The sequence below is a fragment of the Belonocnema kinseyi genome, chromosome 3, assembly GCF_010883055.1.
Source record: "Belonocnema kinseyi isolate 2016_QV_RU_SX_M_011 chromosome 3, B_treatae_v1, whole genome shotgun sequence".
NCBI lineage: Eukaryota > Metazoa > Arthropoda > Insecta > Hymenoptera > Cynipidae > Belonocnema > Belonocnema kinseyi.
This window is the reverse complement of record NC_046659.1, coordinates 60,456,362-60,481,918: the sequence shown is the minus strand read 5'-3', so window position 1 is coordinate 60,481,918 and position 25,557 is coordinate 60,456,362. Positions and strand designations below refer to the sequence as shown.

General features: G+C 30.6%; 1 protein-coding gene across 1 annotated transcript in view; it reads right to left on the bottom strand.

Moving 5' to 3' along the window:
- LOC117169633 (sodium-independent sulfate anion transporter-like) overlaps positions 1 to 25,557 on the bottom strand; it is a 41,357-nt gene that overhangs the window by 8,452 nt on the left and 7,348 nt on the right. Inside the window, exons 2-4 of the mRNA XM_033356104.1 lie at positions 17,325 to 17,705; positions 2,567 to 2,805; positions 857 to 1,058 (exon numbers count right to left, since the gene is read on the bottom strand). Coding sequence (XP_033211995.1) covers positions 857 to 1,058; positions 2,567 to 2,805; positions 17,325 to 17,523 — 640 coding nt within the window. The 5' untranslated portion in view covers positions 17,524 to 17,705. The remainder of the gene's footprint in view (positions 1 to 856; positions 1,059 to 2,566; positions 2,806 to 17,324; positions 17,706 to 25,557) is intronic.

Genomic DNA, 25,557 nt, shown 5'->3' with positions numbered 1-25,557 from the left:
TGATAATATTGATAGTATTAAAGAACTGTTAAAGCCAAAATTAATAGAGTTTTAAAGTTTTTTTGTCGTCTAAGTTGTTTGGGGAAAAGTACATATTGTTTAACTCCTTCTTGGCCGGCAAAAAAAAACGTATTGTATTTTGAATGTATTGCATTTTCTCAAAGAGGAAACCTTGGAAACAGAGCCTTTAGAAAATGATAGTTTGAAAAAATAATTGTTAGGGATAGATATAATTTTTTTAATTCTGTAGCAAATTTTTTTCTGTCAAGACAAATATCTTATTTGAAATAAAAAAGTGGCCCTTAGCGTCCCGCGGTTCATATGTGTTAAAAAGATCAGAATTAAAAGTTGTGTATGGCAACTCGGCGCGCAACATTGTGCTTCGAGTTGTTGCACACCGCTTTTAATTCTTATTTTTTAACACATGAATAAACACGCATCTGTAAATATAAACGTGTAAAAAATATAATGAGTGTTGTGTACTAAATTAAATTGTGCATAAATCTGGAAAAGGATGAAAATATGCCCAAGTGGACTTAGTGAACAGAACGATCACTATGTGGCCACTTTACGGTTTACAGTCCCACGATTGCGTAACCTTTCTGTTCACGAGGTCCGCTAGGGATTCTTGAATAATAAACTCACACAAAATTTTCAACTTATTCAAGACAACGTTTGATTTATTTTCTTATGAAAAACTATCGGTCTCTGTAGTAATAACATAAAAATAAAAAGGATATCGTGATACATGTAACTTGAGGCTAAAACAGTATATAGAAGAGAAGAGATTGTTAACTTGGCAATAAATAATGCACCGGGAGCAATGAAGATAAGAGACAAGGATCGATGATCTCACCTAATTGCAAAGTGCCCATTAGCAAAGACACGCAGCCCGAGATGAAGGTCAACAGAACAGCAGACTCGGGCCCAAAGTGGGATTTTTGCAGAGTTTCCATGGTTAAAATTGCTACTATGGCTGTTGGACCCACTGGCACATCTTTACAAGATCCAAAAATAGTATACACAAAACAGGCCATGAAAGATGAGTATAATCCATACTGAAAATGAAAATGTTACAAAATTCCATCAACGTATTAACAATCACAAAAAAGTAGATAATTAAATTCAAAAAATGAACTACCATGTCCATTTCAAATTATGGGCAAAGCCCTATAAAAAATATCCAATACGAAATCCGACCGCAAGACGGTCATCCTTAGGATTCTGAAATTGAAACATAAATAATTGAGGGTCGGATTTACGCTCTGATTTGTCCTCACAAAAGATGATAAGACTTACTAAAATTTTGTTCATAATAAATAGAAAATTAATCTTTGCAAAACTTTAAAGAACCTGCTTATCAAATCCCACAATAATCTCTGAGTTTAGAAATACCTAAGGAATTTAATAACTGCAAACATTTTTATTAATATTTATAACTTTCTATTTATTAAAACAATTATAAGCTGTATTCTTATTTGTGAAAACAAATTTTGGCGGAAATGCGTCCCTTAATCTGACCTTAAACATGTTATAACTTAACGACCTTAAGGATGACCGAATTTATGACTTTACGGTCAGATTGAGGAACGGATATTTTAAATAGGAAGTACCTGTGTTATTTTTCAAGGGGAAATTTTTTTTTTATATTTCAGCTATATTTTTTGTTTAATTTTGGGATTAAAAGAATGATCAGATTTTTTCAATTAAGAATATTGAAGCAAAAAATTTAGATAATAATTGTTTCTTTATAAAAATAAAAGTTAGTTACTATGGTGATTAAATTAGTATTATAAGAGTTACAAATCCCTGAAGTCGATGGTATCCGTAAAAAAGTAAAAAATGTCACCCTCTTCCCTTCGTTACATATTTATTCCAATGACCAAATTTTTCCCCACAAATTACCATCGAATAGGACTAAACTTTACCCAAGCTTGAATCAGATCCGGTTTTTAAAATGTGGTTATTTAAGAAATAATGATCCAGTTATATATAATTTTGTTTTCAAAAAAGTCAAAAATAGATTTAATTGTGTTTAATTTTAATTGCTAGTTCTAACTTAATAATTAGTCACAATAACTTTTTTTTTTTTCAAAACAATCATTAAAAAGTTCTTTTAAGATTCCAATATGATTTTATCTATTCCCCGATGTGTAACAAAGAATTTAATTTTTCCATAAATACTAAAGGAAGCTTTTTGTTTCTATAAATAACACGTAATATAACGAAGACTTTTCTTTCCCTTCGATAATAAAGCGTTTTACTCGGAAAATTAACAAATTAAACTATGGAACAACGCCTCTAGTCTCTACTTCGAGGTGAAGAGATTGGAACTTTTTCTAGATCTGCTTTAGTGCAGAAGAAATATGGATTTTATAAAGTTTTATAGATATGAAGCATAAAGAAATTTTCTGTGTTACGTTTTAATATTTTTAATTACTTTTGGTTATTATGACTATTCCCAGAAGAATAATTGGAAGGTTAAGAAATTGACAAATAAATTAAATTGCTAAAATTAAAAGTAAATATGTTTTAATTATTAAATTACAATAATTAATTCACGTACTTGCAATGGAAGTCCGGCTACATTGGCATATGCGATGGCTTGTGGAATTACAGTCAGACCGACAGTTAAACCTGCCACCAAATCACTCACTATGTATTCTCTTCTATATTTTGGTAACCATTCCAAAATTGGTATTCTTTTATAGAGTAATTTTTTCCTGCAGGTTCTTTTTAGTCGCAGGTAAAGCCATCTTGTACACGAGGAACAACCTGATGATTCTACCTTAGGATTATTTGGAACTGAAATCAAAATAATGTAGGAAATTAATTTATAATTTATATTGCTTTATTTGGGACAATACTTTTTAATATGAATTAAAAACGAATCATTGTGCGCTCAATAATTGTATTCAAAATTTGGCATTTAAGCAAAATGAATAATATTTCAAATTTTGAGCGACAATTACACCTGTGAAAAGCTTTACATTTTTCCACACATATTTCTCGATTCTAGACATTCTCACAAAACTTTACTAAGAATTTGGGAAAATTAGAACATCTTTTTTGTTCAAAGTATTTTATAGAATGTTTAAATAAATTCATCTTTCTCCCGGTAAGAAGCCTTGCATTAAAAAGTATTAGAAAATTTGAATCGCTAAGAATGCCGTTTCTGTCCTTAGTTTTTTAATTCTCATTAGGCGGCGAAAATTATAAGATTTGAATCCCTTCTAAAGCCGATCGGAGCTGTCGGACGTAACCTCGATTAGGAGGAATTTACCAAATTGCCACCTCGCATGGAATTTGCCAAATCTAATAGGATTGTATGTAAGAATACATTTCTTTATCGTCAAATGTTCGCTTTGTTAAAATATTATCAACCGAAAAAATATAAAATCATGATACAAAATTGAAAAAATTATTTTTCACCAGAACCTTTTGTGTGGCAATCGATCCCGACATCGTATAATGACCGACGCTATGTTTTAAAAAGCTTTTTGTCTGATTATTATTTGAAAAACAGTAAATAAATGTAGCAAAATTTGCTCAATTAAAAGGGATTAAAATTTTTCTAATTTTTGGTTGCTTTGTGGTATTCAGCAAAATATTGTCAGCGCTAGGTACAGAAAGGGATTCAATTTGAGAGCTAACTTCAACTGCCGTGGATATTCAAAACGGGAGGACAAAAACGGGATCCAGAAGTATTCAATATTTCTTATTTTCTTATTCTTATTCAATATTATTTAAATTTTTAAATACTTTTTAATGCAAGCCTTTTCACCGGGCTATTTCACACATTTTTATAATAGTAGATACGTTTTGTAGCTTTAAATTTCGATTTTTTAACAAACATAGAGTCTTTTAATAAAAAATCACCAGATTTTTATGAAACTTTTGTTGCGTTTTTCCATTGAAAATACTATTCGAAAACAAATAATAAACTCCATAGTTAAAATAAATTTATTGTTATTTTAAACTTCAGTTTCCCTCAAAATATTTGTAAAGAAGAATTGCGATTTTAAATCACCAGAATCAAATTGTACTTTGCAATTAGCATAAGCTCTGGTGATACACTCAGGAAGTCGTATTACCTATTGACACTGACACCTATTCTGCTATTCACAGTTTATTAACCTCTCAGGATTCGCTAACGAAACTTAAGATTTGTATCAGTCAACGTTAATGGTAAAAGTTGACACACCTGGGAATATGGATATTTAGAAAAATTTTTTGCTATACAATGTACCCAGCACAATAACAAAGGTTAGTTTTTACAGCAACAAAAAACAGTTGGAATCCTTTTTTATTGAATTCAAATAGTAATAATCAACAGCACTTATTCCAGATATTTTTGATTAAAAATTTTAAAAAAAGCTGAGGATGATACTTAAATGGCTAGGTAACTTATAATTTTTAAACTTTGAAAATTAGAGCCTATTTATTTTTATCCATATATCGATAATAAGGAAATGCCTCAATTCACTTTTTGCGACTGTTTATGGAACACATTAATTTATAGTATTCGATCCATAAAAAATTGTTCTGTAAGTCTTCTTTTAGCTTGATATTTGGCACATTTCTAAATCCCAATTTGGACAATAGATTAAAAGGAGACTTTAAAATCTCTTAAATGTTTAGAACCTATAATTAAAAAATGGTAATTGTACCAGGAGAGCCATGATTTTCTTGAGGTAACATTTGTTTTTTCTCGTTTTTTCGGTTTCTTCTAACCTGAAACTTTACATATTACAAAAATAATTATGGGCAATTCACCTTGAAATCTTGTAATTCTTTGGAGTTATATAAAGATTAGTATCTGATGCTATCACTTCTCAATCAAAAATAAATATGGTTATTTTTCTCCCGTTTTTACAATTATGTGCACGATATTTTGTTGACGAATATTCATTCATAGAATTAAAACTGATCATACATAAAGATTACAACTTACAAGGTTTGAAATAAAATTTAAAAGTAAGAACAAATACAGTGAAACTCTCTTATAGCGCCGATTTTGGGGCTGATAGTGGGTGGGAACTAACTCACTATAGCCCGATCCGCTTTTGCTGGTTCAAGCCTGAGTGCTCGCTTAAGTGACAACCGCAAATCCCTTGCACCCCGCGCAGCTCCTGTTACGCCTACCTGCGGCGCGGCGTCAATTCTCGGAAGGGCTATAGAAGGGAGGGCTATTGAAGGATTTTGCTGTACTTTAAGAATTTTGAGTAAAAGAAGTTTTAATAATTATGATTTATGGGGTACTTCCCGGTAACAAGCGTTGAATTCAGAAAAATTAAGAATTTTTATTCCTATGAATACGCGATGTTTCCTCCGTCTAAAAATCCTCCAACGGGAACAGAAAATATGCAAATCCTGTTCCCCTCAATCGACTTAGTAAAATTTAACAAAAGCATTTATTTAACATATTTTTCATTATTAAATCTTTTTATAACTTATAAATTCGAAAAATATCCAAATTTAAATTTATTTATATTTTAATAATTTATTTAAACGTCTTAAAAAATGCAACAAAGAAATCTATGCAAATGTGTGAATTTAAATAATTTTAACTCTAGAGAGGCAGAGTTGAGTTGGTGAGAATTAAAATTTCAGAATTTACATTCCGCATGAAGGAATAAAAACACTTATTACACATATTTTGTGAACTTATTAGAAGGAATTAAATAAAATCAAAATATGACTACTTCTGAGGAATAAAAAATATCTCTGTGAGGTGCGTTATCGGTACAATTAGAAGGAATTAAATATATTGGAAGAAAATACTTTCTCTTTGGGAGCATAGAAAACTGTGTGGCGGTCGCTATGGAAATAGAAGTGAATAAGTTTAGGAAGTATCTTATTCTTATTTTGGCATTTTAGACAGATGGAAAAATCGCGCATTCAAAATAATAGAATAATCTTCACTTTTGCACTGAAATCTGTAAATATTAATTTTGATCTATTCTACGCTTATTACCGGGTCAACCATATTTTAGCAATTGTTAACTCTGCTATTACTGATCAGTCGAGAAAAATGCTCACATAAATTAGCGAAAACGTCGCTAAGTTATATAAACACGAAGTAAAAAAATATGTTTTTTGATATTTAAGCCAAAAATTCTCAAAGTTTTTATATTGCAAAAAATAGGTTTTCTTGAAAATTCAAGTCTCTTATTTTGTTCAAACTGTTTGCAATTGCTTCAAACTGTTTAAAATCAGTGCAAATTGTTTCTAGGAATGCTAAATTATATTTGGAAAGCAAATATAAAAAACTATTTACTTGTTATTTACAAATTAATGAGCAAAAATGCTCTCTCAAAGTTCTCAAAATGTTTTTAAAACAGTGTTATCAGATTTAATAAACAAAGAAACGTTAAAGCTGTTATTGAGTAATCAGGTTTTCGGTTTTTCATAGAATTAACTAAAAATTACTTTTCAGTTACAATTTTTGACATTACCTTATTTACTGGTAAAATTTGTTAATTGTGTAAATTAATTCAATGAAATAATTCACAAATCAGTAATTTTTAACATATATATGCTTTGTTTTTAAACTCTAATTATTATTAACCATTAAAGTATCCTATATAATATTTTAATATGCAATTGATTCTTTTTGTATTTTCTGTCATTTCAAATAATTTAGATTTTAAATTATATCTATTTTAGTGAAAGAATTGTTTGGAAGGAAAAATCAGCAAATATAAATCAATAAAATGCAATAGTTTGTAATCGATGTAGTAATTCTCAATACTCGTGAATTGATTACCCTCTTGGTCACCAGACTGTTTTTAATTTGCAAATACATTTGTAAAATTTTTTTGCATAAATAATTTTCATGTTGAATAAAAATTTTAAAACCTAATATAATGTAAGTATAAATAATATAATACTCTGTTTTCACATGTATTTTCCAACCACTTTGTATACATTGAACTAGCTGCCGTCCTTGAATCAGTTGATAACAAAATATATTTTGATAAGAAGCCGCAAAGTAATTTTGATATTTCAAACCTGCATAAATAGTTTTCATTTTTTGATACTGACTAAAAAAGCTACAATAATAGATTTCAAATGACTATATTTTTTTAATTTGCTATAGGTTTATCACTTTAATTAATGTAAAATTATAAATTTCTGAATGTTTCAAAAAGTATTACAACAAGAATAAGGAAAATAATTTTTTTTCTTATTAAAAAGAGCACAATTTTATATTAAATAAAAAATAAATATGTATGAAAGTTACGTCCTCGATGTAAACCTACAGATTGTATTTAGAAATCACATTGTTTACAGTGAGTTGTCCTAAGTGCTTTTTTCCCCATTTGTAAAGCTAATTACAAAATTTTGATTTGTGATGTCTTTATCCGATTTCTAAAATAGCAATTTTGTTTCTAAACTTATTTCTCTTAAAATAACACAGGGTGTTAAAATCTCTCGTAATGTGAAAAATATGCGTAGAAAAATATGAATCTCATTTCTGTCGATGTATTCAGGAATGCTAATTACTTAATGAGGTAAGAATTAAACATTTAAAAAGTGTAATTCTATAGATCGAAGATATTATCTCCGGCTCTTTATTATAGACTACGACGCGTTTCGCGAAAATAAAACACAAGAATAATACTAATCATTATAACGTTACCTCTATTGAGGGCATGATCGAGGTTTTGAAAACGACTAAAATGAGTACAATGGCAAGGCTCTTTTCCACAGGCGAGTAAAACAAAATATTTTGCAAAAATAAGATTTAATTTCATATGGGAAACATTTTTAATGAGATTAAATTATAAACATTAAAAATTCGAATTTAAATATGTACATATTTTCAATTTTTGTCATCCATATGTTTTTTATTGCTTCCTAATTGAAAGAGGTTTTTAAATTGTATAAATTTTCCAATATATTCGGAATAATTTTTTGTGTTAATTTGAAGAAAAAATGGATACCTTGTTTACACGAAAAAAACTTTTTTGATGTTCGACATACAACAATAGTATATCAAATGCACTCGCCCACGTCTTCAAGAAACATCGATAGACCTACTGTCGAACCTTTTATGACTTACTAGTACCAATTTATGAAATTTAAAAAAACGGTTTATTTTGTTTATATAAGAAACCTGATTTAATATTTGGAATATAACACTACTGTAACTTAAAAAGTTGTTTGTTGCAACAAGATTGATTAAATAAGTATCCGTTTTTTTATAGTGAAAATAAGCCTTCTATGAATGTGAATACACCCTTTCGAGAAATGTAATTCTTTGAAAATATATTACAAAAAAGACTTTAATTTTGTGAAGTTATGAATTACACATGGAAGAAGTTTAGACTCTGCCTAAATCCAGGTAAAAATTTACCATTTTTTTCTACAATGCGGATGTTCTGTAGGTATATAAAAGGAAAAAATAAAAACTTTCAGTATTTCGAGAGTTGCTAGTTATTTAAAAAATGGACAATTTTTGCTGTTTTACCAACATTTTCTCGAAGCACTTCATTTTAGGGTGACTTGGCGCAGAATGTTTCCATTTTATACTTTTTTTTTACATTTTATACATTTTTTTACGGAAAAAAGTTACTTTAGGTACAAATTTCACGTGAAAGCGTGATATAATTTTTAAACAGCCACCTAATAATTTATTTCGGTAATTGCGTGCTTTGTTGATTTTTCGGAATTATGGAGTAAATAACTTTGAAACTTTTGGAATATCTTTTCTTTTTAGTCCAGAAATAAAATATCATTCCGGGGAGACCTACAAAATTTAATATTTTTTTCAAAAAAAAAAAAAAACCTAAAAATTTAAAAATCACATTCACACAATCATGCAGTTGTTACTGTTAATTTTCAAGCTGGAAAAGGAGTAGGGTGTAACAAAACTTTCCTCTTCCTTTTTCAGCTCGAAAAATGGTAATTTTTATTAGAAAAAATTCTTATAAATATTTATAACTTTAGAATGAAACAAAACTTATTAAAGATACTATAATTTTAATGTTCTTTATAGCAATTACTAATTTTTACTATTCTAATATTTAGAAATATAGAACCGTTCAATATTAAAACTAATCAGCAATTTTTACTGAAATTCATTAAAATAATTCAAATCTTATTCATATTCAAAATTAATAAAATGTTTATTCCATTTAAAATGCTTCCAATATAATACACTTTTTCTTATATTGTTTCATTTTTAAATTTAATTTCGAAAAATTAATAATAAATTTTTCTTTTAGTATTTTTGTATTTGTTTTTTTCCAGAAAAATAAAAATGTTTTTGTAAAACATTAAAAAAAGTGATTGCGATTTACGTGAAAAAGTTGAAACGCTGAAATGAAGGATTTAAAACGAGTTAAAAAAAAATGTAAACGTTTTTTGGTCTTCCCCAAATGATATTTTACTTTTGGAGTGTAAAGAATGTTTTACAAATGGTGTTAAACCATTTATACCAAAATTAAGAAAAATGCAGGTAGTTCAAGATAAGTTTAAAGTAGTAATTAAGGTAGTTGTCATGTCACAAATCAGTTATTTAAAAACACGTTTATACCAAAATTAAGAAAAATTTAGGTAGTTTAAGGCTAGTATAAAATAGTAATTAAGGTAGATGTCATGTCAAAAATCAGGTCTCTCTAAAAAACACGCTTTCTATGATTTTCAGAATTGAAATGAAATCATCAATCATGCGTTATGAAAGAAACTATTATTTTTTGTGAAAAAAGTTTTAAAATTACGTAAAATAATTTGCTCAACAATATAGTTTTTGTAATTTAATTTATGCTTACTATCGTTCTTACCAATTGTTTAAAAATGAATGCATCTGAATAAAACATTACTCCCTTTTCTGGAAAAACAATACGTATAACTCTACACTATTTTCATGCAATGTTTTCAACGATTTCAGTCAAATTGTTTAAATAAAAGTTTTTGTAAGTTTAACAATTTTTACGTTCCTACACGAAGAGAAATTTCAAGAGATTAATTTATGGAAGCGTGTGATTTTAGAGCTACAATTTGTTACGTGATTTAAAATCTCGGACTCTGTGATCTAAAAGCATAGAATTAGAGACCTGAGAAAAAAGGACGTGGTCTAATGTCTGAAACTTGGAGATCTATGCTTTGAAAACAAAGGTTTCGAGATCTTAGTTCTCGCACCAAAGCGTAATAAAATCAACGAGTAGTGCCATGAATTAATTTCGCAAATTTTTTCTCTCCGTGTAACATTTATGGGAAGGTATTAGATTCATGCAAATTTGGATCTATCCAGTTTTCGAAAATTCTCGACGTTTTGTGATCCTCTGAGTTAGAAAAAATGGTTTTTACGAAAATCTCTGCCTGCCCGCCGATCGTCTTGTCTAGCATGATCAAGAAAACTTTGGGAAGAATTTCCCAATCAATATTTCCTTTATTATTCGTTTTACATTCTCATCAGAAAAGGTATTAGATTTGTGTAAAATTTGATCCCCCCTCTCCCTTTTTTATCAAATGTTCACGTTTCGAGACCTTCTGACTAAAAAAAAACAGGTTTTTACGAATGTGTCTCTCTGTATGTATGTATGTATGTATGTATATATGTGTGTATGTCTGTCTGACTGTGAACAAGATAACTTTTAAAACAATTAATCTATTAGATTCGCCTTTAGTTTAGTACACTCTTTTAGTTTCGAAAACTGAAGCTCTAGTTCGCAACCATTTTGAATATAAATTCAAAAATTGACTGCATTTTGAAAATTTTGGAGACCACATTTTTTCAAGGTTGAGAAAAAATCTGCTCGGTTATTTGTAGTACATGAAAAGACTAACAGTTTCACATAATTAATTTTTTTTGATAAACAAAAATTACCAGAGTTATAACACTTATAAAATTCAAAAAACAGACAATAATTAAAATTTTAAGCTAAATAACGTACGATATGAAAAAGTCAAGAAAAGAAAAACTTCAATTTTCGAAAGTCCTACAAAATTATCATAACAACTTTTTGAATTTTTTCGAAAAATTGGAAATTCAAATTTTGACAACAAATTATGAAAAATGAAAAAATTCGATTTTGCGGTCAAACTATGCAGCATTGGACAAAAGATAAATGGATAAAAATTGTGTACTGATTGTTCTGCGATGAGAATGTGCCCGCGATGCGGAAAGATTTTTTTATCCAAAAATACAGAACAAGTTCGTTAAACAGTCTTCTAACGTCAATATTTATTTATTACTCATGAAAATTTTTTATATAAATCATGGTTTTTGCTTTAAAAGTGGAAAATGCTATACGAAAATAAAAAATTCAAATTTTTAGACAAACAACATCAAAATTTCAACAGGAAAATTGCTCGCCGAAAGAAGACCTACAAACTTGTATTTAATCGTTTTTTGATATCACCAATCCCAGATAACAATTCCAGCGCACCATGCGGGCATGGCGCAGGCACGCCGTGCATATTTTCACGGATAACGTGCGTTCAGATCGGCAAGCAGATACATCCTCCATGGAGGCGCATATGCCAGTCATGTCGTTTAACAAACGTGCATGTGCACGACGCAAGCAATCAGCGCGCGTGCGAAGAGGGTTCTAAAATTGTTTATTTATATTAAAATAAAGTACGAAAAAGGTTTAATTTAAAAGTTTTATTTCATAAATGGGAAATTATGACATATTTAATAGGGTAACGGAACAAATTAACCAAGGGGGATCCAATTGTCTGAGGTCAAAGATAAAGTTTTTTCTTTTTTAGTTTAGGTTTTGCTTTTATCAATACAAAAATTAGATCTATGAAATTTTAAGTTTCTAGATATCAAGTGCTTCTGCGACAAATGGTTCCCTTCCGTAATTCGTTCAGTTACTCTATTAATTATGTCATAATTTTCTATTTCTGGAATGAAAATTTCAAATTAATTCTTTTTCGTACTTTATTTTATTATAAATAAACAATTTTAAGACGCTTTTCGAATGATCGGAGGATACTAGCCTATTTAATATTCTTGTGTCGAATGCAAGATTAATATAAATCTGGCATTGCTTGAGAGTCGTTAGATTTTGAACAAGCACTATCAAGTCCACAAGTAATGGCTTGCCTAGGGTCGCGCTCACCTTGTACGCGGATGGCGCTAAATTTAAAATGGGTAGTAAAAAGAATACTTTTTATTAAATAAATAGTAATTGTAAAAAGGAATAATTGAATATTCATTATTTTGTCTGAAATTTGAACTGTTAAAAATTAGTTTTTTATTTCTAGCTAAAAATTAATTTTTTAGCTGAAAATGTAGCTATTCCGTCTTTATTTTAAATTTACCTTTTTGTGTAAAATTTAACTATTTTGTTGAAAAATGTATTTTTGTGTTTCGATTTCATACATTTTATTTAGTTAAAAAGTAAGTTCTTGCATGCTTCTTAATGAACTTGTATCTTCCTGTTTTAATGTCTTTTTTAACTTCTTTTAATTTTATACTTAAAAAATGTATTTTTGATCCACATGTACACCTGGTCTAAAGGAAATAGCCGTAGTATAATTGACTTTGTTGTTGCGGATGAAAGACTAAGAGAGTTAGTCAGAGATACAAGGGTCATGACGGGTTCGGAAAGCAATACTGATCATTACCTTCTGATCTCAAAAATGAACTTAGGTCGGGGATGGAGAAAAAAGAGAAACAAGAAAACAAAACAAACGCAAATCAAAATTGAGAACCTACAAAATCCGGATGTGCGAATACATTTCCAAAATAAGATAATCGAAAGCATAGATAGGGCAACATGGGAGGACCGTATAAAAAACAAAGATATGGTGGGCGCCTGGACAAAGTTACGGAATATTCTTGTTAGATGTACGATCGAAGTGTGTGGTACTGCAGTTATAGGAAGAATGTCTGGTGATGCGTGGTGGAATGATGAAATTCAAGCTGCCCAAAAAGCAAAGAGAGAAGCGTACAGAAGAACTTTGAACATCACAGGTCTTAGCAATGAGGAAAGAAATAAACGTAGAAATGATTATAAACACGAAAACAGGATACTCAAACGATTAGTTAAGGAACGTAAAGATACAAATGGTAATGGAAAATGTATATGTAATGTAATGGAAATGGTATATAATGCAGACGGAATACTAGAGGCTTTCAGAGACTATTTAAGGACACAATTCGGAGACGAAGCTAGAGGACACCACAACTGCGATGTTGAACACAATGCGATAGAAAACTCGATTGAAAAAGTCTGTGCCAGTAAGGTTACGGATATAATTAAGAACTTTAAAAACGGTAAGGCTGCCGGGGTAGACGGTATTAACGCTGAAATGCTTAAACACGATGGCGAGAGCATACCACATAGACTGTGCGAATTGATAAATTTATGTTACGAGATGGGAGACGTCCCAGACGATTGGGAAAATGCGATTATCGTACCAATATACAAAAGAAAGGGAGATAAAAGCGACTGCAATAATTACAGCGGGATTAGCTTATTAAGTATCGTAAGTAAAAGATACTAAAAAATACTTATTCTTAGGGTAATGAAAATAACAGAAGCACAGATTTGGGAAGATCAAAGTGGGTTTATGTCAGGAAGGTCATGTACCGATCAAATATTTAGCTTAGGGCAAATAACAGAAAAAAGTTTGAGAGTAGGGAAAAAAGTTTTCTGTACATTTGTTGATCTAGAAAAGTTTGATCTTTTCAATTTGGATCTTTTTGTGTTTCAATTTGATTGAAATTAGATCTTTCAATTTGGGAAGTCCTGAAAGACTATGGAGTCAATGGATGGCTCCTACAAGCTATAAAAACAATATATACGGGTAGCAAAGCGAGTGTAAGGGTGAATGGGAAATTGAGTGACTGTTTCGATATTATTCAAGGAGTTAGACAAGGATGCATTATGTCTTCATGGTTATGTATATTATTTATGGAGAAGTGCTTACGAATGGCTCTCTTCGACGAAGAGGGTGTGGATCTTGAAACAGTAAGGGTACGTGGGTTAGCGTTCGCAGATGATAAGGTTGTTATGGCAGAGTCTATCGAAGACTTAGAAAGAATGTTGAATAAACTAGATGCAAGCATGAAGAGCATGGGCCTCAAAATTAACGCAAATAAAACAAAAAACTATGGTGTTCGAAGGAAAGAGTGAGAAAGCACTATGCAATATTTTATTAAATGATGAGAGAATTGAACAAGTTGATAAGTTCGTATACCTTGGTAGCTTATTTACTAGGGACGGGAAGGTAGATGAGGAATTAGATAGACGCATAAACGAACGTAAGAAGGTTATTGGTAGAGCAAGTCCCCTTCTCAGAGGTAAAAATATATCAAATAAAGCTAAAATGGCAATACATCATTCTATATTTGTACCGACTGTACTATTCGGTAGCGAGGCATGGACTTATCAAGAAAAATATAAGAGTAAAATTAACGCAATTGATCATTCTAAAAAAATGTGGTGCAGAAGAGACGCTAGTAGACACATGGGAAAGAAATCGGTTAAGATGGTTCGAGCATGTTGAGAGAATTCCAAATGAACGACTAGCGTAACAAGTGTATCAAGGTAAAGTAAATGGCAGCATGCCCAGAGTTTGACCGCGGAAAGAATGGTTAGAATGTGTGAATGAAACTCTAGTTAGAAGAGACATAAGAAGTCGTTGAAACACGAGAGTCTGCATGAAAAAATGCATGAACGCAAAAGAAGCTAGAGAAGAATGCCAGGACAGGAAATTATGGCGGCAAATAGTTAATAAAAAGAGTGTCAGAGTGTATGACACCTGAAACAAAAGACCTTGGCCACGAATGGACCCAAGTGGGGAACCTTACATAACGACTTTATGGGGATCTTCACTTCGGTGATTGCTAGAGAGATTGATCAGTAACCTGGGTCGGAGCAGTGTTGCGGAACGAACGTGTTATTTACATAAATAACACGAGAATTCTGGATCAATCTGAAAATTCTTTATCCCTTCCATACATTACTTCTTTCCCCTCCGAGTGAGTCACGCGTACCTTGAAATGAAATGGCTTAATGGTGTAACAAAATAATTTTTTAAATCTCATCTTCGTATTTATTTGAATTCAAAATTTCAAACTGTTTCTGATTGATAATAATAATAAATTTATATTGACCTTAGCAGATTTCAAACTGCATTCATAGTGCACGCATGTATGCTTCGGTTAGTTCGGAATTCCGTCACGGGGTGATTGTACACATGCTGACATTGGCGACGCATTGTGCACGCTCTAAAGATGTGGTGCATTCTTGCAAGCATTTCGTGTGCGCACGAATTGTTATCTGAGATAGTTTGTGCGTAAAATTATAATTCTTTAATTGTCATCATTTATGATGAAAAGTATTAGATTCGTGTCAATTTGCACCTATCCACTTTTCGTCAGAAAAACCGGATTTTCACAAATATTTCATAGAAAAAACAGAAGTTAAAATTTTTTTCAGGAAAGACTTGCAACGGTTAAAAGTTAAACATATTTCGGCGAAAGTTTCACCGAGATTAGGAAAATAATTCTGAACTCGTCGACTGCGCACCGCTGAAATGAGCAAATTTCGGTAAAATATGTAGAATCAACAACAGAAAACACGGAAAAATTTGTTCTTACAATCTCTTTCGAAATAAATTATACTATTGTAGACGAACTAGAATTTATTTAATACAATTTAGCAAAAAGCGCAAAAAGCAACGGACAGATGGGAATCCCCATTTCACTCAAGTCAAATTTAATGAAGTTAAACGACGATAGATATCGCTGGCTTCGTCATTCTGACTACATCTCGAATAAAAATAACGGAATTATGAGACGAAAGATTATCCAGGCAAGGTTAAAAATCGGAAATTATTTGCGATTCATGTAAAGTTTATCTGGCAAGGTTAATTTTTGTTGCGGTGAATCTTTCGTTTTTTATGTGTTCTATTTGATTATTATTCTGCAATATCTGAATATGTGGTTCCAAATGTATGTGCATCAAGTAATATCACACACATTTAAGGTATAATATAGTTCAACATTATCAAAAAAAATGTTGTTTTGGAGATATGTACTTTAATCGAGTGCGAAGGACGCGGCATGAAAATTTATTAGTTAAACCCGAAGGAGCTTCAACGAAAGCAAATTCACAATTATCAAATTCCAGTTGTCAGTTGTCAACACTATTATTTTTATTCTTGAAATCATAAAAAAACTATTTTTCTTCAGCGATCTGATTATTGGCACAACTATATTAAGGGAATTTACTTCAATCCCGGTTAGCGGGGTCAGACTTTACGGCTAACCGGGTGAATGTTTAGCTCTAATTTGTGTGCATATGTATTCTAAACATTATTTTTCTTGTTCCCTTGAAGCTTTTTTTTTTAGAAAAAAGTAGGTAGGGTGTTGACAAGTCCATGAAACGTTTTATTGAAAAATTGGAAGTTTCATGAAAGAGTGAATCGTTTCATTAGGTCCAAAGTTTCTGAAACGTTTGTAAGTTTCACAAACACATATGCGCTTGTGCATTCATGTCAAGTTGTGTTTGGTCATTTAACACAGTAACGGAACCAAACGTTAAAACTAGATTTAAACTATCTTACGCATTTATGTATTTCTACATCAAATATTTGTTTGAAATGTTGAGAGATATAGCACCGAAAAGTATTAAAACAGGTGTTTAAATGAAAACAATTTATAAAAATGAGCCTGATAGTTTAATGAAATAACAGAATGTTACTTTATTCATTTCCACTCGATGTTTTTACATTTTTTAAGAAATCGTTTCACAAACGAAACATTCAATAAATTAAATGTGTATTAAATACGAAATTTATTTCCATTTTATTGAAATCAATTTTTAAAATAAAGTACTTAAAAAATTATATGTTATTTACAATGTGATTTATTTATTTAAATTAGCTGAAGCGATTTGCTTTTAAACACAATGGACGCTATTAAATGTTTATATTTCATAATCCATAGTATTTTCCATATTTTAAATATTCCCGGCCTAATGTTTGAAACTATGAAACTTTACAATCACTTTACAATCACAACCCTACCCTTTGACTGGCGCTCAGGTTTATGCTTATACAAGAGTGTACCAGAGAAAGACACAAAGCTAACATGAGGCACCCTGACAGGTTGTTTTTGTCAAGCGCATTAAAATTGCGTTTGTAAAATTTTTAAACAAAATAGAAATAATTTTACTAAAAAAAGCTTTAAGAGAACACAGAGAATAATATTTAGAATAGGCATACACAAAAGTTCGACCTAAATATTCAACCGTTTGTCCGTGAAATCTAACCCAGCAAACCCGGAATCCAATAAGTGCCCTTAAGATGAAATTTGGTATGAAAACATTTTTAAAAGTAAAGAAACTTACCATTGCCATTAGTTCTTTTTTCCTCATTCTTGGGCAATTCGAGGGTGGGAATTCTTTTTTCGACCTCGGCAGGGAGATTATTGCAATTTTTATTTTCGACAAAATGAACTGTGTCATCTAAGGACGCGGTGTAGCTCGTAAGTCGAACCTCCCGTTGTGCCTCCACATCGCACTCGTTCTTAATGTCGTACTTCGACATAATTGCTTACGGAAAAATCCCAGCTCAGAAAAGTGATTCAAAAAAGTTGAGTCGCTTTTCTTCTTCTGGACCCTCTTGCTTCCTCGGCGTCTGGCGAAGGATTGAAAGGACCATCCACTAGCCGTATCACGATTAGGTGCATTCAGGTAGATTCCATTGTCGTTTCCATCCAAGTGAAGGCCCTGAAAAAGTCACCCGGTGCACATGCATTGAGTTAGTATTCGTTTAATACCGTTGTATACAATTTTTCGAGCCGTTATATACCATTGTAAAACTTCCTTCCACGAATCCACGACCTACCTTACGAATTTTCCCTCTTTGTTATACTATATGAAATAAAAATAGAGAAACGCAGAAAAATCTAGTTTTTAACATTTGCAACCAAGGGATTAATTAAATTAGTTTATGGAGAAAATATGTCAAGGGTTAATATATTCACTGTGATTTTTCTACTCTGAAAGCACGAAATTCCCTTTTCAAAAATATAGCAAGTCCGAGGGCATGAGAAAAATACTTGGTATTATTCGATCACATTCATAAATTTGTTCCTTATGTAGAAAATCTTAACTAATAAATCGTGTTGGTTTTGTTGGATATCATTGAAATATAAGAAAATACGATATTTTAAAGAAAAAAAATAATTTAGTTTCTAACCATTTTAAAATCATATATCTATCTACTTCTTAATTTATAAATCAGCTGCTGAAATCGTGAAATCCCAATTCGCCCCTGTGTATGATTTATCGGTGCTGGATTGAAGTGTACGATGAGAGGGTTAATGACAGAAAGTTGTCAAAATTTTGTAATATCTTGAAACGGCTTTTTTCATATTCTTTGAAGGCTTATATATTTCTCTTTTATATAGAGTTTAAAAATTTCCATTGCGATTGATACTTATTATTTTTTGTGATATTGTCAATATACGTAGTGTAACACTTTTCATAATGAAAGCTTTTCATTCGGTTTAAAATAATTCCAATAAGTGCAATAAAAGTGTTAAAATTTATATGTGATCCACATATTGAAAAAAAAGCAAAATTGTCATATTTTTCTTCTGTTGAAAAGGTTAATTTATTTATTTTTAAATTGTTATGCAGTACGGGCTAGAATTGCCAGTTCACTAAGAAAATCATAATAAAAATATGTCTCTCTTATTTAGAAATATTTTTTAAAAAACGTCACAAAGCTATTTCAAGCACTTTTGATGAATAGGGGTCGAGAGAGCATGCCAGAAAAACCGGCCCATTTTCCGTCTTTGACCAATTTTCGATTCTTAGCCTCCACTTTTAACCTGCCTCAGACAAGTAAATGGATGGAAAAGGAAGTTCCAACAATTAAAGTCTAAAATCTCCTTTTTACATTCTCATCCTGATGAGAATGTATTGATTTTATGTAAAATTTCACTTTGTTGGTTTCCATCAAATATTCACGTTTTGAGATCCCCTGAGCCAGAAAAAACGATTTTTACGAAGGTGTCCTATCTGTAGTCTGTATTGTGTATGCACAATAACTTTCGAAAGATTGATCAGATTGGATTCTGCTTTGGCACACTTTTTTAAGGCCTAAAAAGAAAGAACGAGATCGTAAACCACCTATTTTGGATGAAAATTTAAAAAGTGAGTACAGTTTCAAAGTATTTAAGACCATTTTTGTCCAAATTTAAAAATGGTATGTACGGCTATTTATAGTACTCGGAAATTCGAACAATTTATCCTTTTGACTTTTTTCGATAAAAAGAAAATTATCAGAGTTATAGCATTTTCAAAATAAAAGAATAAAATGAACATTTTAAGCCAAAAAAAGGATGATATCAAAAAATGTAAAGAGACGAATAATGAAAAATTGCATTTTGCGGGAAAAGTATGCAAGGCACGAAAAAGAAATGAATGAACCAAAATTAAATAAATTAAAAATAAAAAAAATTAAGGTTTTGGACCATGGAGTAATGATAAGGAGATATATCAAACGACAATGCCCGCTTGAATGAAAAATGACCCTCGAATTTTCGGACACCGTTCGGGGGATTCCGCACGCTGAATTATAAGTTTCACTCCGTTTTGAGTGGAATATCTGCGAGAGTTGAGAGCTGTCATCTGACAGCTGCGAGTGTTTTGTTGTGAGATGGGACATTATGTTTTTGTGAATAAAATGTGGACTTTATTTACATAAAGCGAGAAGAAGAAAACGTTACGGTGAATGCAATAAACAAAAAAATATAATTTCAGATATTTAGTCGCAGATATTCCACTTTAAACGAGGCGAAACTTTACAATTCAGCGTAGTCCTCCCCTGAACTATGTCCGGAAAAATGGTGACCAAATTTCTGATACACTGCGTGGTCTCCTTACCATTACTCAATGTTTTGGACAAACGACACAAGCAATGAAAGTTAACAGATAAAAGCTGTTCACCCAAAAAAGATCTATAAATTTGTTATTAATCATTTTTACACCCACGTTCTTTCAATCGTAAAAAATGAGATTAAAGATAAACATTTTTTTTTGCAAGAACGACACAAGAGACGAACAACATTAAAAGAAAAAAGTTGTTTAACCAAAAATATCTGAAAGTTCGTTATAAACTCTGGTTATAAAAATAGATTAAAAGTAAAAAATTAGACTTTTTGGAAAAAGGACACAAGATACAATACGATTTTATTTAACAACATTTTTCGCCTAAATTACATCTATATTGAATATAAACAATTTATATTTATGGAAAAATCACACAAGTTACGATTAAATGTTTAATAATAATTTTTATTTTATTAGAATACACATTTTTTTAATGATAAAAATAAGACAATTAAAATATTTTTGTTCCAATAGTAATGCATATTATCAGGGTCGGCGGAACAGTTTCAGTTTGGGTGGGAAATGAATTTGATTATTAATAATATTTTGAAAAAGACCCATTGAAAATTTTCCACCCGCCTGAGTTTTAGGTGGGGACTACTCCATACACCCAACACCGCTTCCGTCAGCCCTGCATATTGTGCATTGTAAAAATAATAATTTATTGAAATGATGTACATTTTTCAGGGTGGCTAAGAATAAAATTTAATAGAAAATAATAAACAAATATAATTCATTAAAAATAAGATTTTTACTTTATTTTGCAATATCTGAATAAACAGTCCCAGATCAAAGTACAGAAATAAATATAATATACATTTGATGTAATAGAGTTGAACATAATGTAGAAAAGTTCGCATTTTCGATTAAATCAAGTGCGAAGCATGAGATACGTGATGAGAATGTGTTCGTTAAAGCCGAAGGAGCTTTAGCAAAAGAGAATTCACAATCAACAATACAAAAAACGAGTGCATAGCGCGAGGTGAATACATCATCGAGCGTGAGACAAACTTGCAAGCGAAGCGAGCCGCGCGCACAGTGCACAATGAGCAGGTGCCCGCCCAGCGGGGAGATTTTTTTAAATGACATCAAGGAAATAATAAAATATTTACTGGTTCTCGAATTATCATGAAAAATGTGGAAGCGTTCCGAAGACGAAAATCGGTTATTCGAACGGCTGTCGATCTTCTCGAGACGCATGCAAAACAAGAGAATTGCGGTCGAATCTGGAATCTATTCTTCAATACCAGTAAATGTTTAATAGTACTTTTTTGTCGCTAAATACATACGTCGAAAAATTAGGGTTTTACGTATACACCGTTATATTTACATGAATAATCAAATTTGTTAAATAAACGATGGGTGAAAATTACAGAAATCTAATATTATTTTTGATTCGTAATATACAAAATGTACACGAACAAAAATGATTATGTTAAAGTTACAGAATTTTTGGTAAAAATAGGGACAGCATAGCTTTTCTGAAGTTTCAGTAATTTCCAAATTCTACGGATACTTTCTAGAAAATTATTTTCTTATTTTCCTTCGTCATTAAAAAAAGAATAAATTAACCTATCGTTAAAAAAGTATTATTTATATAAATATCCCGGTTTACGTAAAACTCTAATTTTTTGCGTTTTTCTTCGTTTTTTGCAATTATTTCGAGAACCGTTATAACTATTAAAAAATGGAGGAGGTCGTTATAGATTCAACTATAAACAGTAAATCATATAGCTATGTTATAAGTTTTGAGAAAATTGTCTACATAATTTTGCACTATATGATTTGAATATTTCCAAACAAGAAATTAAGTTGCAAATATAACTATTAAGTGAAATGTGATATTGAAAAATAGAGTCCAGATTCGAATTCATCGCGAAAAAGTACTTCGGAAATAATATATTTAATTTTCATTAGATGCATACAGGTTGTTACAGGTTGCATGCATACTTTGCTGGTCAATGGAATTTTTGTACAATGTTACATATTTTATAATTGTTCAGAATTACTTTTCTCACTTTTACTTTTGATTTTATTGGTGCGAGTAATTTCGGTATCCAGGATTAGCTGCAAAACAATATTGCTCTCGTTTTAACAGATTTTTTTTAGTAAGAGGAAACGGTTTAGTAGTGGCAACGATGAGAGACAACTCTGTAAGGTGCAATGCTCGACCGATCACGTGCACAACTGTGCATACATATGTATGTATACATCAGGGTTTATATTATATTTATTTTATTATACACAGAGAAAAATGGATGTTCGAACGTAACATCTAGATGTACAGGGTTAACATATTTTATGTTTAACTATAGGACAACAATCTAGATGTTCAAAGTTAGATCTTAAAAAGTGAGATGTTACTCTCTAACATCGGTTCAACTGAAACATCTAATATGAAACAAGTCCTGTAAATATATGAGGAGTTTACTCATTTATGGTCATTTAAGGAATTAATTGATAACTTATTTGTGAATGTAAATGTTCGTACCCGAAAGAAAGACAGATAAAGGGTATGAAATTTCCATCAGATGATACATTCAGTCAAGTTGTGGTTATTTTAATATATTTAATTCAAAATGAAACTTAAGAGCATTGTTCCCTCCTTTAGGCAGAAAAAAAATCGTTATCCAATTTTATCAAAGGATAGCTAATTTTAATTCTTTGGAAATGTTCCAAAATTGTAATATTCCATATTTGTAATATTGAAAATATATTAACATTATAGTTTGATATTTTTTTATAACTTTCATATACATACACGTTCAAAAAATGTTAAAAATAACATAAATTTGGATGACACCTTAAATATGTAAAATACATTATACAACTTAAAATGAGCTTTAAATAGGGCCGAATATTATATGAGGATTAAAAAATGTAAAATGAAGTAGAAATTCATTAAAAGTTGTAAAATCACAAATATTATTTAGGCTATAACAGTTTTTAAATCAAGCGGGACGATGGTCGTGGGGGCTAAAGCGTAGGCTTTGGACCCGCTTCTTCGGCTTGCGGGTTCGATTCCCGCCTCGCACTCTGGTGGAAGAGTCTCGGTGGCCCATGCGGTGAACAACTAGCCTAGCAAGGGGTTCATCTACGGAGAGTCGTGGGACCGGTACCTCTAGAGAAAAAGGTTTTCTCTAAGTACTTAAGGCTTGTTGCTCTTAATGGTTCGGAACCCACCTTAAACTGTAGGGTCCCCCTTCCACCACCATGTAAGTGTGTGGAGGGTATGTAAAGGAATAGAGAAGTTGTAAGAAAAATGTAAACCCTTAGGGGGACACATTAGAAGCTTCCATTCCAGTTTTTAAATCGCCACAAACTATTAAATTTCGTCTTCTAAAATATAGGTAGGAATTCATACTGACTTAATTAAATTACTTAATTTACTTGCATTGTTAAAAAAACATTTTGTACAAAACTTAAGGGATACTGAGCACGAATAGTACATGTATACGTATTTGATAAACATAATAATGTTCACACATTGCCCTTCATAGCCACTTTAACTCTATCTGTATTCTTTGTCACCTTATCAAATTTTAGGATCAGATATTAAAAATGTTTTAAAAATTGAAACAAAAACAGGCAATTTTTCATCTCTTTTTTTAAAATAACCAAATGGCAACCGTTTTTCTGAAAATCAATAGTTTAAATTTTTTTAGAAGAATGTACAAAAGATACTGGAAAACTTTCAGAGAGAAGGAAGGGAAGCTCCTAAATTACATGTACAAAGTAATTTGCTTATAAAAATTAGGTGAAAAACCTTAAGTGCGAGGGAGTTGTTTCCATATGCATTCGAAAGTAGGAATGTTAGTGACGTTTATTTGATACTGAAATTTGTGCCTTAATCTTCATCAGGTCATCTTTTTCTATTTCAAATACTTTAAAATATTATTACCTTGAAAGGCTGAAAAATTATTGTTATTTTTCAGTTATTATGAATTTGATGATTTATTAAACAGTTTTTAATTTTTGTTTGGAGATTAAGGGATGAATTCATATCACCTTTATTAGACCAATTACCTATTTTTTGATCAAGTGACAAGATACAAGGATACATTTGTATGAATTAAAGTTTACAGAGATTATTTTGTTAATATAAAGATATAAATTAGTTATTAAAAGTAAATTATTCATTATTATTTATGAAGAAATTGATTGAAAACTCTAATCGATCAATAATATACACGGATATTATTAATTTTCAATTTGCGCGACAATTTGCTCATTATCTAAAAGATTTATGGTAATAAAGTTTCCTTTAATTGAATGTGATTCAAATTTTTCTTGAAACTGTATTTTCATGTCCGTGTCATTCATTTGAGACGCTGATAAGCTAATGAACTAAGCTACCGGATTTTTTCATTGGTTTCCGATAAGGATTCGACAAGGTTAAATTGCAAAGTATTTTACTAATTAAATAGGTTGAACACGTGTTTCTCGATAATAATTTAATTAATAATTTCATAAATTAAAGCAAATTATGCAAAATAATCTTATCTAAACTAAGATTCTTGAATTTTACAATATTCAGAATGTATTAAATCCTGTATAAAGAGTATTAAATTAATTATTTAATTAGAGATTCCTTCATTAAACATTGTTCATTATTTAATACAAACTTTAGAGAACTCATTTATAAACGACGACAGTTATCTGTTAAGGAAATTACTTAAAAAGACATTTGAGATGCAATTTTTACTAAGTACTTTTGTTAAAAAGTCCGAAAGGCATCCCCGTGCATTTATAAATAACCATTTATTTTGTATCAAAACTGATACCTTGATAAATTTCAAGGAAAGGTTAGTAGAACTATTAGACTTTCATCTTCAGAGAGTAGTTGACATTATACATTCATTTTAGCCATCTTGAAATTATTATAATTTTATATACTATTAGTTCTCGGCCATGGATTTGATAACCAACGATGGAAATTTTAAGGTAGAAGCAACTAATTTTTTATTTAATTAGTAAATCTGGAACTCATTTTCGCAAAGGACAATCCATTTCCTCAATTCGCTACAAATAATCTACATTTCTATTTTGTTCGAGTATTGCTTTCGGGAAACATTTATGCCGAATCTTAATTTTATCTTCCGGTATATTTTATTGCCAACTTAATTTCTTTGTCAAAAACATGATTTCTTGCTTGAATTTATTAGAACCTTAAAGAATTTATGATGAATTATTCCAAAGAATTAAAAACTAATTCCAACAAGTTTGAAAATTAAAAATTGATCTTCGACAAACTACACGTATGCCAGAAAAGAAAATGCAAGCTTGATATTTCCCGGACCCGGTTTACGAATGTGACTGAAGTCTCACTTGAATTCTTTGGAAATCCAAAGAATTTATGATGAATTCCATATCTTACGCTCATACTATAAAGTTGTAGATAGACATGTTATAGAAAGTCTTAAGGAGAAGGGGAGGGGATCTTAAGTTTCAAATAAAACCCTTAAGGAATGTATGGATGAACTCTTCCAGTTTAATCAAGTGGGGAGTGAGAAAAAACATTTTTTATGATACATGCATGATTTCAAAAGATAGACAGATTGTTGAACAAACTGAACGAACTTAAGGGCATGCGACACAGTGGGATTCCTACATTACCAACCTCTTTTTTCCATTGAACAAAATTTTTTTGTGAACCATAGAACTTTTTTGGTAAATGAAA